At 32.3% G+C, this 21,041-nt stretch overlaps 1 protein-coding gene across 1 annotated transcript; it reads left to right on the top strand.

The window, feature by feature from the left end:
* Positions 1-226: 226 nt before the first annotated feature.
* On the top strand, positions 227-8,524 carry LOC132051092 (V-type proton ATPase subunit F-like). Its single transcript, XM_059442381.1, has 4 exons — positions 227-330; positions 1,455-1,536; positions 7,430-7,512; positions 8,268-8,524. Exons 1-4 carry the CDS (start codon positions 268-270, stop codon positions 8,430-8,432), a joined length of 393 nt encoding a protein of 130 aa, XP_059298364.1. The 5' UTR covers positions 227-267; the 3' UTR covers positions 8,433-8,524.
* Positions 8,525-21,041: the final 12,517 nt, after the last annotated feature.

Raw genomic sequence — 21,041 nt, 5'->3', positions numbered from 1 at the left:
TGAAAAATGGTATTCCGGAAAATTGGAGTCGTGTATGGCCGTGAATACAAATTGGAGTTGTTTTAAATTTTTGTGAGTGATTTAAACTGAATAAAGTGAAAAATGAAAATAATTTTTGGTGTTTTTGAAATTCTGGGAAGTTCCAGAATTTTATGGCCAAACATGATTTCTGGAATTCAACACCGGAAAAAAGTAAAAAAATATTCATGGTCAAATGGCTACTAATTGTTTGATGTTATGGTATTGCAGTAAACCTTGGTGTGTTAGATGGCTAACCGAGCTCCAGTCAGAACCAACAACTCTGCACTTATTGCTATGATTGCTGATGAGGTACTTAAATGAGCTGTCGTTCACATTAAGCCTCGAAATTAACACTAATAATCTGCTTATTTTCTTTGTGTACCAATGACTGAGCTTTAACAGTTTTCTTTGTTGTCTAATGCACGGTTCATATGTCAAACCAATTATATGTTTGAGCTTTGCCCCATTTTAAGAATTTATATTACACATATCAAAACAATAAAAAGAAAGTATGCAAAATTAAACGCCCCTTTAGAAAATTATCGAGGTTAAAGTTTCTCATAAGTCAATTTAAGCACCTAATCCTTTGGAACCTTTTTCTACCATAATGCTTATCATAAGAGATGAAAGGTGAAATCAGTGGATACTCACGCTAGGAGTTCATTGGCAAGTGCTAGACTAAATAAAAATGTCAATCGACCCCTTAAACCAGCTAATGAAAGAAAGATGGTAAAAGCTGAAAGTTACCATTGAAAAGAAAAATTGTGATGCCTGGATCAAGTTACTATAAAAATATGGTGGTACTCTTTCATCCTAAGAAATTTCCATGGGGATCTTGTGTGCATTACTGCATTATCAATGATAACCTATCTTGTAATTATGGAACAGTTAAATCTGCCATATGCTTTCTAGAAATGCTAATGTTCCTTTACCGTTGTGATTTTATCAGATAACCCTGGAAGAATAATCTACCAAATGATTAAAGAATAGCTTTACCAGTCCGAGCAATTAAATATTGATTCTATCTGGCTCATAGCCTAAGTTGTAACATATAGTGGCAAGTATACCTCTTGTTGTGCCAAAGCCTTAATAAGCGTTTCTAAGTATGAAATATCAACTGCTAAAATGCTATGTTTAACACGAACAGGTAAATGCTATTTTAAAGAAATAGTCTTGAGTTGAATACACTACTTCGATCCTGTCATCTCTCTCTTTTTATGTTATTGGGTATCTCAATACGGGTAAATATATCCTTTGATTATATGACTTGGCAAGGTCAAGGCTAATTTGATTCTGTAGCTAAGTTCTTGAATTGGCATGAAATAGCAACAGCAGAATGGAAATCAATACATACCATATCAAAAAGAAAAATCGCTGCATATTTGTTGTCATGGAAATTTCCTGATGTTGGTGGAGATGACTTACCTATGCAGGATACGATTACGGGATTTTTACTGGCTGGAGTTGGCAATGTTGATTTGCGGAGGAAAACAAATTACCTTATTGTGGATTCAAGTATGTTTCTACTTTGGAATTTCTGGTTTCTAGCAACTTTAAGCATTAATTCTTTTTTACGTTCTGTGCTCTAGCCTTTACTTACTTAGAAAATGACAGTTTAATATGGACTATAACTTTGATTCATGATTTGTATCAACGAATAACCCTGGAGATCGCCTAAGCTGTTTACCAAGGACAGTCATCCTTAGCGAGTTTGAGTTGCTTTACCTAGAGTTTGTTTCTTAACATTTTGGTCATGTGATGCTTGGCTACACAACGTTTTGATGACCGATATGCCCTTGTAGTCCTTACTTAAAAGACATGGTATGGATAACTGCTTTTACTTTTTCTGCATAGGAATAGTAAATAGTTCGCCATAATAGTAATAGATGAAAGTAGTGCCTCTAGAGTAGTGTCACTACAATACTACCCTATAGATGTAAGTGGAAACACTACATGTTACCTTTCTCAAAAAAAAGAAGATGTAGTTGCACACAAAAATGACTTAAGCGCTGCATTGAGGGTACACTGACAAAAAGTAAGTGTCATAAGCAACTATAAAATCTTGTAGCGCATGTTGATCTCTACATCACCATTATTAGAAAAGAAGTAAGTTTGGTGCTAGGTGAGACTTATTGGTCTCCTTTTAGACAAAAACTAATCGAGTGTCATTACATCCTATAATGGGTTAGTGCCTTGTGATGATCTCTACATCACCATTATTAGAAAAAGAAGTAAGTTTGGTGCTAGGTGAGACTTATTGGTCTCCTTTTAGACAAAAACTAATTGAGTGACGTGTCAAAATGTGGACCCCTTAGACATGATTGAAATTTATATATATTACCTGCTTGACCAGTTCGTGGGAAATTCCCTGGTAATACTACCTACCGTGGATCGATAACATTTCACTAAAACAAGATATTTGATCCGATTACTGGGAATCCGCAGGGAAATTAACTTGACGATGATGTGGCACTGATTGCTGATGACTGAACTGACTTGGCGAATTAGTTTCCACTAACTAATCACTACTGACGTAGCACAGCTTTTCCAACTGAAATTTTATTCTAAGTCTTTCCCGTAGCTTTAAAATTCTTCTATCATTTTCGTAATGTTTCAACTTTCTTTCTGTTTTTGCTCACACATGAAAATACAACTGGCTCAAGCTTTTCTCTTAATGTCAAAATTCTTCTGTTTTCTACAGATCTTCATGGTTCACTCCATTGCTTCTGTTCTCAGGGGAACTTCAAGATTCCCTTTCTCCTGCTCATCTCTTTAGGAGACTGAGGTGATACCTCCAGAACAATAATTGGAAAGAGATGAGCGATCGCCAGAAAGGTAATCGAACATTCACTAGAAAGAATTTTGCTACGCAAGAGAGATAGTGGACTGGAGGCGACTTCAGATTTCTAAAGAGATCCAACTATTTGCCTTATTTTCATTGTGTCACCATTTTGATAAAAGCCGGTTAACAACCAGGATTTTGGCTGTTAGATCTAGGGGTGGGTGCTTATGCAGTCAATGCCAACATTAATCTATCTGAGCTCCACGTAATAATTATCATGTCAAATGTAGTTCAGCGGTGCATTGAATGCACAACGCTCAATTATTTATTATGTCCGCACATTTCTGTATTTTCATACCTATAAAATGTATCTTGTATGTAGTGCCGGCAGTTCTGACCCGCTTTTAGGGACTCGCCCACATTTAAACGGGTTGGGTGATTGGGTGAATGACATTACAATATGGGTTGAACTAGTTGACCACCCCCCCCCCCCCCCCCCCCCTTTTTTTTTTTTTTTTTTTACCCTTGGAAAGTGTGTAAATACAGGTTAACATGTTGCAATTGGGGAAATAATCATTTCTCTCTCTTCAAGATTGCTAACTTTGAACCCTTTGCCGTCCTTCACTGTGAAAGCATACTCTTCATTTTTTTCAAATAAAAATTTGTCAAAAGTAGAAGAGATAACAAAACAAAACAAAACAAAAAAGTTGGATTCCTTGTTTTATTTTTCAAGTGATTTTGCAAGTGAATGACAGGGCCGTCTTAACAACATCCCGTTCCTAAAGCCAACTTCAAATAGAGGCCCTAATTTTTTTTTAAAGGAAAGATCGTCATATATATTTTTATTTAACGTCTACTTTTCTAGCTTTTTCAGATGCGAAGTCATTAATTACTACTTTATAATCAATTTGTTCTAACAATTCTTTTCAGTTGATCTAATTCATTCAGTCTCTCTTGAGACATTACTGATCTTAGATAAGATTTTATCAATTTTAATTTGGAAAAACTTCTTTCGGTTAAGGCAACAGTTTATAAAAGACATCTTTAAGGAAAACATGGGGCCCCAAGCGATTGCTTTATTGGCCTTATAGTTGAGCCACCTTGGTGATTGAGTGCTTTGAACATATCAATTGAAATGCAATTACAAGCATGCTTTGGTGATTGATAACTAAATGAGATACCAGTCAGACCATCTTAGGTATTGAAAATTTCCTTGTGCAGAATATGGGTAATCAAATAACCAATCACTCAACCCATTTTTAATCCGTATTAAATATGGGCGGGGTTGGATTTTAACCCCTTTTTTTCTCAACCTGTTCTCAAGATGCTCAAATCCAACCCAACCTGCCCATTTGCCTTGTATCAAGTTAGTATAAAGTAAATTGTAAAGTTAGGAAGAACTCAACTAGTTTTCTCCATCTCTCCCTATCCTTCTCAAGATTTTTCACAAAATAAAACCAGAAATTGAACCCTGATTACATACTAGTAACAATTATTTGCCTTGTTTGTCATTATATCACCAACTTGAGTACAGGCTGGGTTAACTGTCACGCCCCAAACCATGGCTTGGGCATAACACGGGACTCGATGCTTGACTGCATGTGACCAAGCGAACCACATGGTTTGCTGAATCAACATGGGACATGTACTGATGCGGAATATAAGTCAAACATGAATGATCTGAGTAAAACATGAGATTTAATAATCATAAGTCTGAAAATACTGTTTTAACATAAGTGCGAAAATAGTCTGAAAACATCATAAGTACGAGCCAGCACGGCTATACGACACTAAACATCTGACATGACATGTTAGACCAGTCTATGAAATCTCTGAAACATGAGTTTGAATACTAAATTTATATATCAGGACAAGGCCCCGGCATACCTCTACTGCATAACATGACATGAATGTAAGTAAAGACAACACCCCGAATGAGATGGGGCTCACCAAAAGCTGATACGAGCAATGTCCTAACGAGCAGATTCGTCGTCTTGTAAATCACTGCACGCATCGTGAAATGCAGGCCCCGGGCAAAAAGGACGTAAGTACATTTGAATTGTACTTGTATGTAAAGCAGCTGAATGAACAAACACGGCACATGAAATAATAAGAACTGAAACTGAAACTGTAAGCTGCACATGAGTAGTATCTGACTTAAATATAATATAACATGAGTAAAACATTGGGAGAGCCTTGGTATAACCGACATGTGACCACCACGTGAGCACGTGACGTCTGATCTCTACCCGATCAGCTAAGCCATCTTGTACCTTGACGGGATACGAGACATGAACATGACATGAATGGATCCATAAAATAACCCGCAATGGGTAAACATGAAGGAATCGTCCTAATTGGGCGAAGCGATCCTTATCCTTGTTTGTCATTATAACATGACTTGTAAAAATGATTTATATGTATAATCTAACGTGAATATAAATATATAAAATAACTTGTAAGAAGCATGGAAACATGTAAGATACATGGAATTGAATAATGTTGGTTCATGACTTGTAATTGAGAACCCATGGAGTTCAAAGTATGGGCATTCATGGATTACAGACAGGTTCATGACAATCATAATGACGTATCATGAATACAATTAACGAAACTTTAAAAGAAGCATGATATATAGTTATACATGTATTTAGGGTTTTCATGAACTAAAACGTAATTTTGATTCTGAAACGAAATGTATTTCATGGACCAACGTGGCATGGAGAAGAACAAAGATGTTCCCACACGTGGATAGAAACCCTACATACCTTAATTGCTCCAAAACTTGTAAGAACTTTTGTATCTTGAAGAAGAAACCCCAAAAGTCTGAACTTGAAATCTTAATAAGGGTTTTCTTGAAAACCCTATAATTGTAGCGTAGAATCTTGTTATCCGTAGATAAGTGTTAGAATTACTTAGGAATACATGAGAGAGACTTACCTTGATGTGGGAAGATGAGAAGAGGGGAGAAAAGTCGTGCTAGGGCTTGGAAAACTGAAAAATGGAAATAGAAATTCGAAAAAACGTCACTTTTAATGAGTCTCGGGCGCGTTGGCGTTTGCGCCGCAGATCGCATTCTGCGGTCGCAGATGCTAACGCACATTCAAAACAGAATGTTGGAAACTTTGGGACGGAAAATTTGGCCCAGATGCGTTGGGAAATGAGTCGCATTTCGCATTCTGCGGTCGCAAATACGTGTCCAGCGGACTGCTCTGCGACCCTTCAATAAAACCGTCATAACTTTTTGTACAAAAGTCCGTTTGACCTCCACCATATATCAATGGAAAGGATTTCAAAGGGATACAACTTTCAAGTTTTGGAGTTTTCTCAAATTCCCAACTAACTTTCAATAAATTAGGCTGGAAGACAGACTTATCAAAAACTTAGTCGATTCTATGAATCTTGTACACCTCACTATCCGTCTTGATTCCGAAACAACTATTTCCACCCAAACTCATTCCGATGGGACTTCATATGGCAAAAATGTCACGGTAACACTCATTTAACACATTCACACCTAATCCGGATTTACGGAGTGTTAATTAACAACCAGGTTTTGACTTTTAGATTTAGGTGCGGCTACTTATGCAGCCAATAACTAAACTTATCTATCTGTGCTCCACCGTGCTACACTTCATCATTGATAGGGGTCATTGTTCTTTATGTTTTAGGTTAGCTTATGCATTGATCTTAACTCTCTTTGGGATAAATCCCCATTTTCGTTCTCTTGGATAGGAGGTTTTGGAGGACTCAGATTAGGGTAGAAGGCTAGTAGGTAGTCGCTGTTTCAATCTATAGTCTATTGTCCTTTGTTTCTTGCTACTATATGTTGTTTCTTGTACTTCGATTATCTTATTTATCCGTGTGTAGCCATCGCTCCCTTTTTTCGACTGCTCTATTTTGACTTATTCGCTTTCTTTAGTTTCATTTGCATTTTGCTTTGAACTGCTTGTGCTTATCTAACCTTTCTCGTTGTGTTTTCTTTTGAGCCGAGGGTCTTTCGGAAACAGCCTCCCTATCTTTTCGGGATAGAGGTAAGGTTTGCGTACACTTTACCCTCCCCAAACCCCACATTGTGGGATTTCACTGGGTATGTTGTTGTTGTCGTCTCTTGGTGCCAATAGTAAGGGGTCATATGTGGTAAAATTGAAGGGAGAAAATAGCCATTGTTATTTGTAAAGTTAACCAAGACTCTGATGTTTTATCTGATTATGTTTTATCTGATTATGTAATTCTGCAATGTATTTGGTGCAATTATGAGCTTCTGATTTAAACGATACAAAGAAGGTGCACAGGATATAGACTCCATTGTAAATATTGGTCAAAACAGTTAAGTGGAGAGGTGGTGTATGACTAACTACTTACTCATTCGGCTAGAAGTGTTTCATCTACCCTTATGTAGGGAATTTGGCATGTACATATGTTGTGCTAGATACTAAATTACAAGAAACACAACTATTTTAAGGAGTTCAAATGGTAGCTCAATTACAATCTGACAGCCGAGGAAATGATGGAAAGATGAAATGTTGGGGTTTTCTTTTGAGTGTTGGACCTTTTACATTTTATAATTTATTTATTTTTACTTCTGCAAAGAAAGTAACTTGGATTGTCTTTCTTATGGTTTAGAAACAACGGTGAAGCAGATTGAAGATGCTTTTAAGGAATTCACTACAAGAGAAGATGTCGCAATCGTGTTAATCAGCCAATATGTAAGTTTTTTGCTATTTTTCTGTTGTGATTTTGGTCAATTAACATTTAGATGTCTTTCATATTATCAAGAAATTTATCAACAGTTTGCTGATTAGCATTTACCAAGAATATTCAGGCTTTGCAATAAGTGTTGAATCATCTAAACTACTACTTTTGTCATTGAGAATGCCAGCCACTGAAATTTGTTTAGTATTATCGTTGAGACTGAGCTGCAAATTGGATTGATCAAAAGCACAGCTTATCTGAAGTACCTCATTAATGGTCAAACTTCAATTAGACAAAAGTGGTGAGCTATATGTGACTTCCCTTCAGCCATACCAAACAACATAAGTGCAAAAGATTAGTACTGTCCCGTGGGAAAGAAAACCATTTAGTCAGTCCCCTTCCGATAGTGAAAATCAGTAAAGTTCCACCTGTCCCTCCTTGAGTTATACATGCTAAAGCCATTTAATAACTATTTGAATCTAGTACTTCCCATCTCAAAACAGTCCTCCAGTATTATTGTGTATGGAATAGGCGCTGATATGCTACTTTATTGTTTCGCCACTACTACTCAGTCTACTAACAGTTCAACGTGAACTAGTTCTTTAACTAAAGTTGTCTAATATGGTGAAAGAGTTCTTTTGTTGAAGCGAGAGTACTGTGTGCTTTTATGTATTTAAATGTTGTCAGCTTCTTCCTTCTATTCGTAGTTGCATTAAGAAGATAATAAGGTCCTCAAAGAGACTAAATATGCCCGGTGTACCCTTTTCAGGTTGCCAACATGATAAGATTTTTGGTTGATAGCTACAACAAACCAATTCCAGCTATTCTGGAGATTCCTTCAAAGGACCGTCCTTATGACCCTGCCCATGACTCTGTTCTCTCGCGAGTGAAGTATCTCTTCTCTACTGAATCAGTGGCATCTGAAAGGCGTTGATGATGGAATAGTGTTTTTTTACATGCCCGAATCATTTGTTCATATCTGAATGTTGTATTCTATGTCACCTTTGCCCTCGTACGTTATTCATTTTACAATCTTCTGTTGTTATTTATTACTCAGTTTATTTTTTTGACAACTTATTGATGTCAGTTACTAAAAGCTAAATCTGTGAGAGAAAAAGCGAATGACCTCGATATAAATAAGTCAGAAGTTGATATGATTTATATATGATGTATAATTTAGCAATGTTTCCTACGTAATGGTGAATGCCATTTGGCTCTTTAGTTTCTTGAACTTTGATCCCAGGTAAACTTCTCTTTGTTCCATTATCACTATTTCAGGAGTAACAATTTTTTATGTCTACTTTTGTTCACTAACACGTGGGAAAAATGATAACACTAAACAAGAAAAAAAGTAGTCGTCCTGCCAATTCAAGATACGATTATTGATACAGATTCTGCGACGCCATATGAAACAAACTGTTTTGGCCGGTTGGCCAGTACTTTGACATAGGGGTGGCAAATGGGTCATTTAGGCTGAAGTTGGGCGGGTCAAGATGGGTGGAACTAATAGATGGGTCAAAGCCTAACCCTACCCAAAGTTTACGGGGCAATTTGCACGGTTGTCCTTCGTTGGGGTGGTCTTTAGTTTTTGCCCCTCAAATTGTTGGTCTTTAATTTGATCTTCGCCTAAAATACCTCGAGGTTTTGGGTTCGAATCCCGACTTAGGCATAAAAAGAAAAAATTCACAAGGCAAGGTTTTGTAAAAATTTCTATCTTATGCGGCAGACTTTGCCTTAAGGCATAACTAAAAGTTTACCAGAGAGGACAGAACTTCCTTATTAGGCAAACTTTTAGTTATGTCTTAAGGAAAAGTCCTGCCTTATGGGGCAGACTTTGCCTTAAGACATAACTAAAAATCTGTCCTATAAGACAGAACTTTTCGTTAAGGCATAACTAAAAGTTGTTTGAGAAAAAATTTTGCCTTATGGGGCAGACTTTTAGTTTTGTCTTAAGGTAAAGTTTGCAACATAAGACAAAACTTTTTGCAAAGTCTTGCCTTGCAATTTTTTTTTTTGACTTAGCGGGCATTTGAATCCAGAATCTCGAAAGTAATATTTTCGGCCACCTTTTCAAGCAAAAGGCAAAACTTAAAGACCAGCAATTTGAGGGATAAAAATTAAAGACCACCCCACAAGAAGGGCAATCCACGCAAAAGAATGAAGTTTACTTGGGTGAGATGGGCTGAATTAAAATGAGCTAAATGATGGGTTATAACCCAATCTGCCCAATTTAACCCAAACTGTGTACATGAATAAACTTTCTTTTGAATTAGTCATTGTTCAAATTATTTAAATTGACTAAAATAATATACTTTATAGGATCCAAAATTACATAAAGTTGATAAAAGTATGACAGAAAACTGTAAATACATATGCAGTAATACTTATTTGCTTATCGTGTCCCATAACTTTAGCATACTTCAGAAGTTTAAAACAATTGTCGGTGCTTCAAAATGCTCACTATAATCTGCAAATAAAATATATTATTCATTTAATTTTGTAATTCCTGATAGGGACAACTACGTATATATACATCTTAAAGAGAAATATTTACGAAACGTGACGATAATTTTATATTTACAAAACATAACATTACAAACCCTATATAAAACATGCTTTTAAAAAAAAAAAAAATATATATATATATATATATATATATATATTTTAAATTTATTTTTTAATATATATATATATTTTTTTTTAAATATTTTTTTCGCTCAAAAGTTTATGTATGAAATGTGTATATCTACTTCTAAGGCTTAAAAGTTCGCTCAAAATTTAGTGTATGAAAACAGTATGAAAAATGTATGAAATGTGTATATCTCGTTCAAGACTTAAAAAATCCGCTCAAAATTGTGTGTATGAAAACAGTAAGAAATTTGTATATCACTCAAGTCTTAAAATTTCGCTCACATTTTAGTGTATAAAGTTCATGTTAGATTTCTGTAAAATTAATACAACTACAACATTGTATACAACTTTGATACAACATTCAAGACATAAAATAATCACTCAAATTTTTGTGTATGAAATGTGTATATCTTACTCAAGACTTAAAAAGTTCGCTCAAATTTTATGTTTGAAGAACGTATGAAATGTGTATATCTCGATCTAGGCTTAAACATTACGCTCAAAATTTTATATATAAGAATGGTGTGAAATGTGTATATCTCGCTCAAGACTTAGAATTTCATTCACATTTTTCGTATATAAAGTTCATAGTAGGTTTCTGGAAAATTAATACAAATACAACAACATTGTAACATCTTTCATACAATATTCAAGGCTTAAAGTTTTCGCTCACAATTTTGTGTATGAAAATTATATTAAAATTTCGCTCACACACACATTTCATACATTTTTCATACAGCTTTCATACACAAAAATTTGAGGTAATTTTTTAAGCCTTTGAACAAATATATATATATATAAATTATTTTTGTTTAAAAAATATATATTTTTTCTGGAAAAAAATAAAAAAAGGAAAAATATATGAAAATCCGTCATGTTTCGTAATATATCGTTATGTTTGTAAATAAGAAAAACTATCTATATATTTTGTAATAAAGAGTCTTAAGTAGGAACCCTATGTAACCAACCTACAGATGCTAATAGGTAGACACTAAAAAAGTATTCATTTAAAGATATAAACTGAAAAACACATCATGATTAAGATTTTACCAATTCGAGCTTATGAAATCTGATTGTTACATAAAAATAAAAAAAAAGCTTCTGAAATCTAATTACTAATATAATTATCAGATGTCTACATATATTAGTTATGTACTAGTGGAACCTTAGATAATCTTCTTTTAACTACTTAAATTAATTATGTAATTTATATGCTCCACAGAGAATTTTAAAAGATCTAGAATAAATGATTCATAATGCACTAACACTTAAGAAAATTAGATATAATTTTATTAAAAATGTTTTTAATAAAGAATAAATAATAGCTTATTATTAAGTGCTTAGAAGTTTTAGAACTTCCCTTTGGGTATTACATTACCAAATAAAATATTTGTATTGTTACAGTATCTTTTTATAATATTATACTTAATTATTATTCAAGAGAAAACAAAAAAGAAAATGTTTGCATAGAATGTTGAGATATGGAGTAACAGAATATAATATCCAAGCTTACGTTACTAAACAATGTTAAAGTGTGCGCACATTTTTAGCACCAAAATGTTTATAACAATTATAGCAAATAACAATTGTTCTATATTAGCAAAACTCTACTAAAGCCTAATAAATACTTCACGTACTAAAAAAAAACGGATCCCTTATTCTGTGATGGTTCCAAATTTGTCTCCTAAAATCTAACCTAATATTAACTACTGATTTATTCCGAATTTATGCCTAAAATAATTTTTGCGGTTAATGATTTTTTTTTAATGTTTGAAAATTTAAATTTTTAATAATAGTTTACGTCAAATATATAGAACTATAATTAATTTATACCATAAAGATGCACAAATACACCATACACATGTAAATATCTTTTGAGCTTTGCATAATTATGATATAAGAAATCTTGGTGATCTTCTCTATCTAATGAATGGGGAGTCCGCTTTAAAATCGTCCGCCTCTGGTATAAATATTTTTAATGTCAACATACAAGAATTTGAATTCAATAACAAAGGTAATTTAATATTACGTATATTATTTTAAATTTTATAATTCAATTGTTGTATAACTTACTGCATAAATGATGAATAATAATAATATCTATGACGTATTATTATTATATAGCGTATTAATAAAATACATAAATAGTATAGTACTTGTGTATTACTATTATATACATCAACTATAACTAGGGGTGTACATGGACCGGATTGGTTCGAGTTTTTCAAAGACCAAACCAAATCATTTGCATCGGGTTTTTAAATTTATAAACCAAACCAAATCAAAAAAAAGTCGGGTTTTCAACCTCATGTTTTCTAGGTTTTCTTGATTTTTTCGGGTTGCTCGGGTTTTTCTAGTTTTTTCCGGTAAAGTCTTCATACTAAACATATAACTTGTACTTCAAATATTTTTTTAGTCCTAGTAAGATACGACTATCTAATTAAGATATTTTTTAAGATAATAACACAAAATTTGAGATGAGAGATGACATTGTATCAAAATATTCAACAACAAAAAAAAGTAATGAAATTGCATAAAATAAAATGATCAAAGTTGCATGGACTCGGGTGCGGGTATTTGATACGGGTACGGATCCGAGTTTCGGATTCGGCAAAATCTAAATTTTAAGATTTGGGGGTGCGTATCCAGTTATGGATAGGGATGCGGGGATTCGGCTAAGAAAATTCAAAATTATATAAAAAATAGAGCTATAAAGATATTACAAACTTAATAATGTGATTTTTCCATAAAGTATATAACCTTAGCTATTATATAATTATCTTTCAAGTATTTCAATAGTTCAATATTAGTTATTGCTCCTAAATTAATTTAAATTAAGTGCCCTTAAATTCTCTCATTCTTGATATAGTTATCTAAAATGCTCGATCATTCTTCTTTGTCATTTTTCTAAGTTATTTTCAATTCATTATCAAATTACATATTTAAAATTATGTAAAAAATACTATAAATTACAATAATTAATAATTTAAATTATTTAAAAGGCATATGAAAAAAATACATTCCAAAAATAATCTGTTGTACAAAGAGGTCAATTTTATTATGTACAACCAGTAAATTTGTCTGTGCTTTTGTGCGATTAAAAATATAAATTAATTATCAAAAAATTGACATGCTAATAATTAATTTAGAAATTATCCCTATATTTTATGAGAAAGTAACATTTATAAATAGCATAATTAGGTGTCTTTTAATTTTGTGTCACAAGTAGCATATAATGAGAAAATAAAGGGGATAAAAATAGCATATATGGAGAATAAAAGGGTCCTTTTTGTACGTTATACAATTAAGACTTTAAGAGTCCTAATTCTAGCTTCTACACGTCTCCTAAAGCTGTAAGCCTGTAACTTTTAAGTCGTCTTTTTCAAATTCTCCAAACTTCCTTTTCAAGCTTTTACAGAGCAAAGTTTTTATTGGGCAAAGTCTAGCCTCTAGGTTGTCTCTTTCACTGTCTCGTTCTTTCCTCAAGATAGAAAGAGAAAGCCATTCAAGGCCGAAAACAAACCTTTCATCTATATCACTACTTCTTTCTGCCATCCAAACTCAACACAAATCTGTTTTTTTGTAATTTTGAGAAATCAAAATCTCAGATTTTTCCCCCAAATTTATCGACGGACTCCGGTCAAAGTATCCGGATTTAGTTGACCGTATCCCGGACGTTTTCCGTTCTCGTACTTGACCCGTGTCGAGACGGGAACGACACCTAAACTGGCTAGTCCGTGAAACGATCATAATTTAAAAGTACTGAGTCATGCTATAATAAGTACATTTTAAATTATAAGACATATAGAAAATGATCATAATCTAAAAGTACTAAGTCATGCTAAAATAAGTACGGCTAATAAATATTAATTATATGACTAAATATTAAAGAAAAAAATAAAATTAAGTTATGTATTTTCACTTTCTAAATCAATATAAAACTAAAGAATAGATATATAACATTATTGTCATTCTTAGTGTTAGAATTGAATTTCTTTTGTTAGCATTAGTATTGATTTGATTTTTGTTGAGTTTTATTTGAGTTACTACGATCTATGGGCTATAAAACTCATTGGACTATTCAAAATTCTAATTCCAAGTGAAAAAATATGTTAAAAGATAAAAAACTATGAAAAAGTTTAAGAAATATTTATAAATTACATTATAAATAAATATTTTTATGTATAAAATATTTTTGAAATTTAAAAAATGTAATGTCGGGTTGGTTTGATTCGGTTTGACCTTTTTTTTTAGTTAAAACAAAACCAAACCAATAGTGGTCGGGTTTTTCTTTTTAAAACCAAACCAAATCACTAATCGGATTTTTTTCTCGATTTGGTTCGGATTATCGGTTTGGTGCAGTTTGTCGATTTTTTTTGTACACCCCTAACTATAACCAAGATACATAATATATAATTAAAATAGGATTTATTGTTTTTTAACCATATATTAGCCCTATATAAGTATATATTCAATATATTGCACATATTTAAATAGCATGTATAATTATTTTGTTTAGTTACATGTATTATATTGTGTATATGTATATATATATAATTTGTATATTTGGTATGCTAAATATATAAATAGTATATATAACATATTTATGGAAGATTTACACTATATAAAATGGTCCCAAGATAATATACTTGAAATATATTAATGATATTTTGCTTTTAAAAACCATCAGCAGAAACATAAAATTTGGAGAAAAATTCCCTCAATAGCAACCCCATTAAAGAGGGAGATCCTTTATTTGAGTCCGGAGCCTAAAGGGTATAAAAATACACGGTATAAACCAAAAGGGGTAGCCAAAAATATATATACCAAAAGGGGTATAACGTGGACTGATCCACGTTATACCCCAACTTTTTTTTTCCCTCTGTCAGATTCACAAAACGAAAAAAAAAAAAAAATTGTATAACGTGGATTGATCCACGTTATACAAAATTATTTGTATAACGTGGATCAGTTCACGTTATACCTTTCATTAATTTTTTCTCCCCAACGTTTTACAAATAGTTTGTAAGACGTTGCCTCTATTTAAATCATATTCGGTCGTGTTTTTAAAAAAAAAATTATTAATTTTTTTAATTTTTAAAGCATATAGTTAATTTCGTGAATAACTCAAATAAATATTTTAACACATGCAATAATTAAATATGTGTTATATATGCGAAATTAAATAAAAAATAAAATATAAGTTAAATAAATGTCACACATTAACTGAGTAATAAATGTTAAATTACATACTATCTATTAAACGGCACAAGACATGTTATATATTCTTGGAAGATTACATAAGGAAACAACAATCGTACAAGTTAAGAAAAAACATAAAAACCAACAAGCAACAACAACTACCGATTAAGTCGTTCGGCGATTCTTGTTATGACACATTTGCTTGCACGTACTACACTTTCTAGCCATGCGGCGGAGCTATATCCATTTCATTCCTCCTTCTAGTTGTAGTCGGCGTTCACGAAGTTCGCTCGTATTCAGTGTTTGCAATTAAACTGAAGGAAAAAGGTGGCCAATATGCCTCATCACCCAACGGTGAAAAATTTTCACTGTACGTTTGCTTGTAAAACCTGCAACTGTAGTACTTGCTAACATAGTCCTTTGGTTGAATTCCGTGGATATCACAAAATTTAATTGCATGTGAACATGGCATATGGTAGTTTCTCCACTTCCCACATGAATACTTTTTCCCTTCGGTAGAGACTTTATGGATATTTCCGCCCTTACCTTCATGTGCAAATGTCAGAATCTCAAAGACCCCTTCAGTTGCATTGTATTCGCATGTCGCATGCTTTAGGACCTCTCCCGCATTCATCAAACTTCTTTTCAACAAATACAAGGCCAAAACTTTTTATCCGCAATCAACAAATTAACAAGGGTGCTTCTCTCAACAAACCAATCAACAAGATTTTTAAATGTATAACGGATCAACAAAACGTACAACAAGATCAAATAATTTTGTCTAACGTGGATCAGTCCACGTTATACAAATTTTTTTTTTTTCGTTTTGTGAATCTGACAGAGGGAAAAAAAAGTTGGGGTATAATGTGGATCAGTCCACGTTATACCCCTTTTGGTATATATATTTTTGGCTACTCCCTTTTGGTTTATACCGTGTATTTTTATACCCTTTAGGCTCCGGACTCTCCTTTATTTAGGGAAAGTCACAAAAATACAACTTTTTCAAATGGTAATTAAAAAGATTACAATTACTTTAAAAAAAATTACATAAATACAACTTATTCAAAATTTTAACTTCTTAATTACAAAAATACAAATTTTTACATTCCTAAAATATTAATAATACTTAATTTTAGGAGTTAGTACCATTAATGCATATCCACTTTTTACTTTCTCTTTCTTTCAAAATCATTAGAATGTAATTTTCCAAATAAACATAACAAAATCAACTTCAATCCCACATTCCATCTACCGTTTTAAAAAGCCATTTTTTCTTTCGTTTCCTCATTTTTATTCTTTTTTTTTTAATTTCACTTGATGATGATTCAATTATTTTTTGTGACTAAAAGAAATTATTTGAATATATTAATATTAAGAAAAGTATATGAAAAGATATGGTAAATGGAAATATGGTATAAGAAATGTACATGAAAATATACCTTAAAAAGTATATGGTATATTCAAATTGGTATATATAACTGAAAAGATGATAACAAAATATTTGTGAATATAATAGTAGAAATTAGTATATTTAAGTTTGTATATTATATATAGTATATAATAAAATATTATTTGTGTATATACCTAATAAATGAATATATTACTCTATGTGCCAACCAATTGTACTCTACGATAACATATAAAATATACAATATACAATATATAGAAAGAATAATATAATTACTTATGGATTACCACTAAAATAGGATCTTAATAATAATTGACACCCCATCCCATAAAATGTGGTTTGCTTTCTGCCATCACATATTAATTATTCAATTTTGTTCTCTCTCTTCCATGAAATAGAAAAAATAACTCAATTAAATTTATATTTGTACATATTTAATATAATAAACAATATATGCCTAATATATACAATAATGTGTGTAGTCAAATGCTTTTTGTTTACTATACATAAGAAATTATTTTATATATAGTATATACTAGTTAATATACATAAAAAATAATATCATATATAGTATATAATAGTGAAATATACGTAATATATAAGTACAAGAATATATATACTTGTTCAAGGAATTGTATAATAAATATCATATAAACAGTAGTATACTATTTTATGGATTAAAATGCTAGTTAAGTATATTGAGATTTTTAGAAAAGTAATTAATGTATTCTGATATGTATTTAATTTGGTTATAGGGAGCTCCTTATTATTAGTCTTTTATTCATACCAACATGGTTTTATTTATGGTATAAAATCAAACATATACCCTAAATATAGAGTATATATTGTAGATTATGTAATTTAGTTAATAGTTGTAGATTACGAAATATTTTACTTATTTACTTGTATTTATGTAACTTTCCCTTTTATTTTTTCATTAAAAAAGGTAAGAATCTTTGAGATAATTCTTCTTTTTCATAATAAACATTATGGAGAGAAAATTATGGAAGAGAGAGAAAAGAGCAGCAAAAGTGTATTGATGCACATAAATCACCTAATTAATGAAGAGAGTTGCTAATGTTTAAATGCATTTATTATTATTATATTCTTTTCAGAATGTCATATTTGTAATAAAATGTGCTATATTTGTTACCTTTACACAGATATGTTATTGTTGTATATAATTCTTATTAATTGATGTGATGGATAAAAAACTCTTAAAACAAATGCAAAGGGAAGATTTCTGGAATTGGTTGCAGTGAAATTTGGGGTTTCTACGGTTAAGCTTGGCCATTTAAACAAGCTAAGTTTGGGCTGGCTCATGGGTCAACATGGGCTGCTTCTTTTGACGGGTCAGTTTGGGTTTGTGCCCAAATCAGCCCATTTGGAAAATGTCTTTAGCCCAACCCATTAAATCTTGGGCTTGGGCTCATTTTGCCACAATATAATCACAGCCAGAAAATATGCCGGTTGGTTTTCTCTTTGCCTATATTTTCTTCACTTTGAAAAACAATCTTCCTGAATTTCACAATGGAAGCAGCCTAAGGTTTGGCGCTCTTATATCTTCAAAAGAAGAAACAAGCTTTCTCTATTTAATTCTAATTTCTTCTCCATTTCCTTTTTGGTATACATGTTTTCTGAAGAAAAAAAAATGTAAATGAATTATAATAAGTCTCTAAGAATGTTATACATTAAAAAATGATGTCGCACTCCAAGTCAGTGGCACATACTCTGTGAACTAGTTCACTATCATCCGTTCCCCTCATTTTTCTATGTGAAATTCACCTAAAGTATCATATAGTCTCTTCTTTAGAAGCTTGTTAATCCTTGACTTGCTTTCATCAGCTAGACTTCTATCATGGACGTTGGATTTATCATCCATGAACTTTACATCCTCGCTCTAAGGGAGTGCAGCTTTGTTATCATATTTGCCACAATGCAAGGCTCATGGCCTATATCATCTGTTTTGGCCTAACAGACTTTATGAATTTATCTTTTGAGCTAAGTTTGATTGAATCCAAAAGCAATATGTAGCGTTCGCACTTGTTCTATGTCATGTTTTATGCTTTTGGCCTCCTTTTTCAATGTAGGATTCACTTAGGGTCATTGGCACTTATGGCCCTATTTTGTGTTGGTCTTTAATTTTTGGTCCTCATAATAAATAACTTTTTCGCGGACACAAGTTTATATTTTCGCATTATAATATTTCACAAGTTATGATGTATGACTTTAGCTTATACCCGCTAGGCGTAAGTTCGATTACTAAAGGACAAAAATTAAAGACCAGCCCATTTGAAGGGGAAAATGTACAATTTCTTCATTCTCATTCACATAAGGTGTTTCATGCACCCTCTTTGGAAGCTTATTAGCTTAGAAGTCTTGTTAATCCTTGATCCATTGTTATTCCCTCCGTCATGAACATCCCAAATGATGTGAAACTTTCGGATTTGCATAGCAAATTTTTAAATTTTTTGTATTCTTCTACATAGTTAATAGATGAAGATAGAAGCTTCAATTGGTCAGCAGACAAATTACGTTATTTAAATTTTACCCCCATTATTTTTGGCACACGACTTTGCTCTTGGTTATATGTGAAAACAGTGAAAGTTAGTTCGAACTCTAATACGAACTCTAATAGATCGTACAAGTTTGGTGAACTTGGGTAGGGCAAATTATCATAACCTGACATGTGGCGTTAGTTAGTTGTATTTGTGAACTAAAATTAGGTCAGGACTTTACACTATCCAATTTTTATATATTTAATTTTAATGTCCAATGCAAAGGCTTGTATTAAACAATTCCAAAAGTATTTAATGACAATTTGTTGCATAATTAATGACTTGAACATGGCTAGAATTTATTAAGGGGCTAAAGAAGAGGTGGGGGTGGAAGGAGTGGTAGGTGGGGGAGCTATACAAAATTGCTATTTAATATTGTTAAAACTTCAGTACTTCATTCCGATATTTCACCATAATCCCTGATACGTTTTAACTTTTATAAACTAGAAGAGTAAAATAATTTTCTTACTATATAAAGTTACTTAAAATATTACTACAAGCACCGGCCGAGGCAGGATTTTAATCAAGGGGGTTCAACATCTATAATATATACATAAAAGAGTTCGACCTTGTCTATGGAATGTAACTTTCTGATTGAGGGCGTTCAGATGAACTCTCATTCGCCCTTTTAGCGCCACCTCCCCCGCCCGACGGTATTAGAAGTAACAATCCATATAAAACGTGGGATCAATAACCTTAAAAAAAAATGAAGCAGCTTGCTACCACCAAGAGCATTTCTGTTCTATTCTCAATAGTTCATGGACATTTTCAGCTCTTTTCCGCAAATTATAATAGATTGATCATGCAATTTTCTTACAGAACCTATTTATCTTGGTTAAATTCAATCCCTTGACGATATAGCGGTGAAATGTTGACACTGGAAGGTTATTTAATTGTAATGAATTATTCTCATCAAGAACGAGTTGTACTTGCAGACAAATCGATGTGCTTTTGGTTTGATAATTGAGTCACTATCCCTTTCAATAAACATTTAGGAAAGACATTGACTTAGTAATACAATACTTTATTTGATTAGTTACTTGCTAAGGGAGATGTTAAGATGCCCTTTACTTTGACGAAGACTTTCTCCTTGGTATACCTTTCCTTCTGTAAGTGTTCAATCATCAAAATAAGGAAGTGGAGGAAATGAAAGGGAATTTAATTTGTGAGGCTTACGAACAAGCCGGTTAATTAAGTTAATATTTTATAATAATACTTATTTTATTAAAAATTTCATAAGTAAGAAATTCACTAAATTTTTAGGAAAAGATTTTCCTTCATACCAAACACACCCTCATCTTGTGAGGCTTATGAGTTATGATCACGCCGGTTAAATTAAAAAATAATTATGTTTTTTCTTCTTTTCATTTGTTTTTATGAGTACATACAAAAAATAGTATGAGCGTCCATGCATGATTTAACTGGCTTATGTGCCACCTCTCAGCGCTTCAAATGTGAACTCCATTATTTAATTACTTGTGTGTTTTAGTTATGAAACATTTGACACAAGGGGAGAAGAGAGTATTATCATTCTCTTGTTGTGTGTCTTCTTCTTTTTTTTTTTTTTTTTTTGTTTTTGTTTTTGTTTTTGTTTTTTCTGTGTGGATAGAAAGTGACAAAAAATGTGATGAGAGTGGCTGATAATTTTGAGTCAACGAAGAATATAGAAACGTACGTAGTAAAGTATGGTTTCCTTTGTTGAATTATTTGTGTAACTTTCCAAGTGGTGGCTGGATGTAGACTT

The sequence above is a fragment of the Lycium ferocissimum genome, chromosome 3 (genome assembly GCF_029784015.1).
Source record: "Lycium ferocissimum isolate CSIRO_LF1 chromosome 3, AGI_CSIRO_Lferr_CH_V1, whole genome shotgun sequence".
Taxonomy (NCBI): domain Eukaryota; kingdom Viridiplantae; phylum Streptophyta; class Magnoliopsida; order Solanales; family Solanaceae; genus Lycium; species Lycium ferocissimum.
This window is presented reverse-complemented; position numbering and strand designations above follow the sequence as displayed.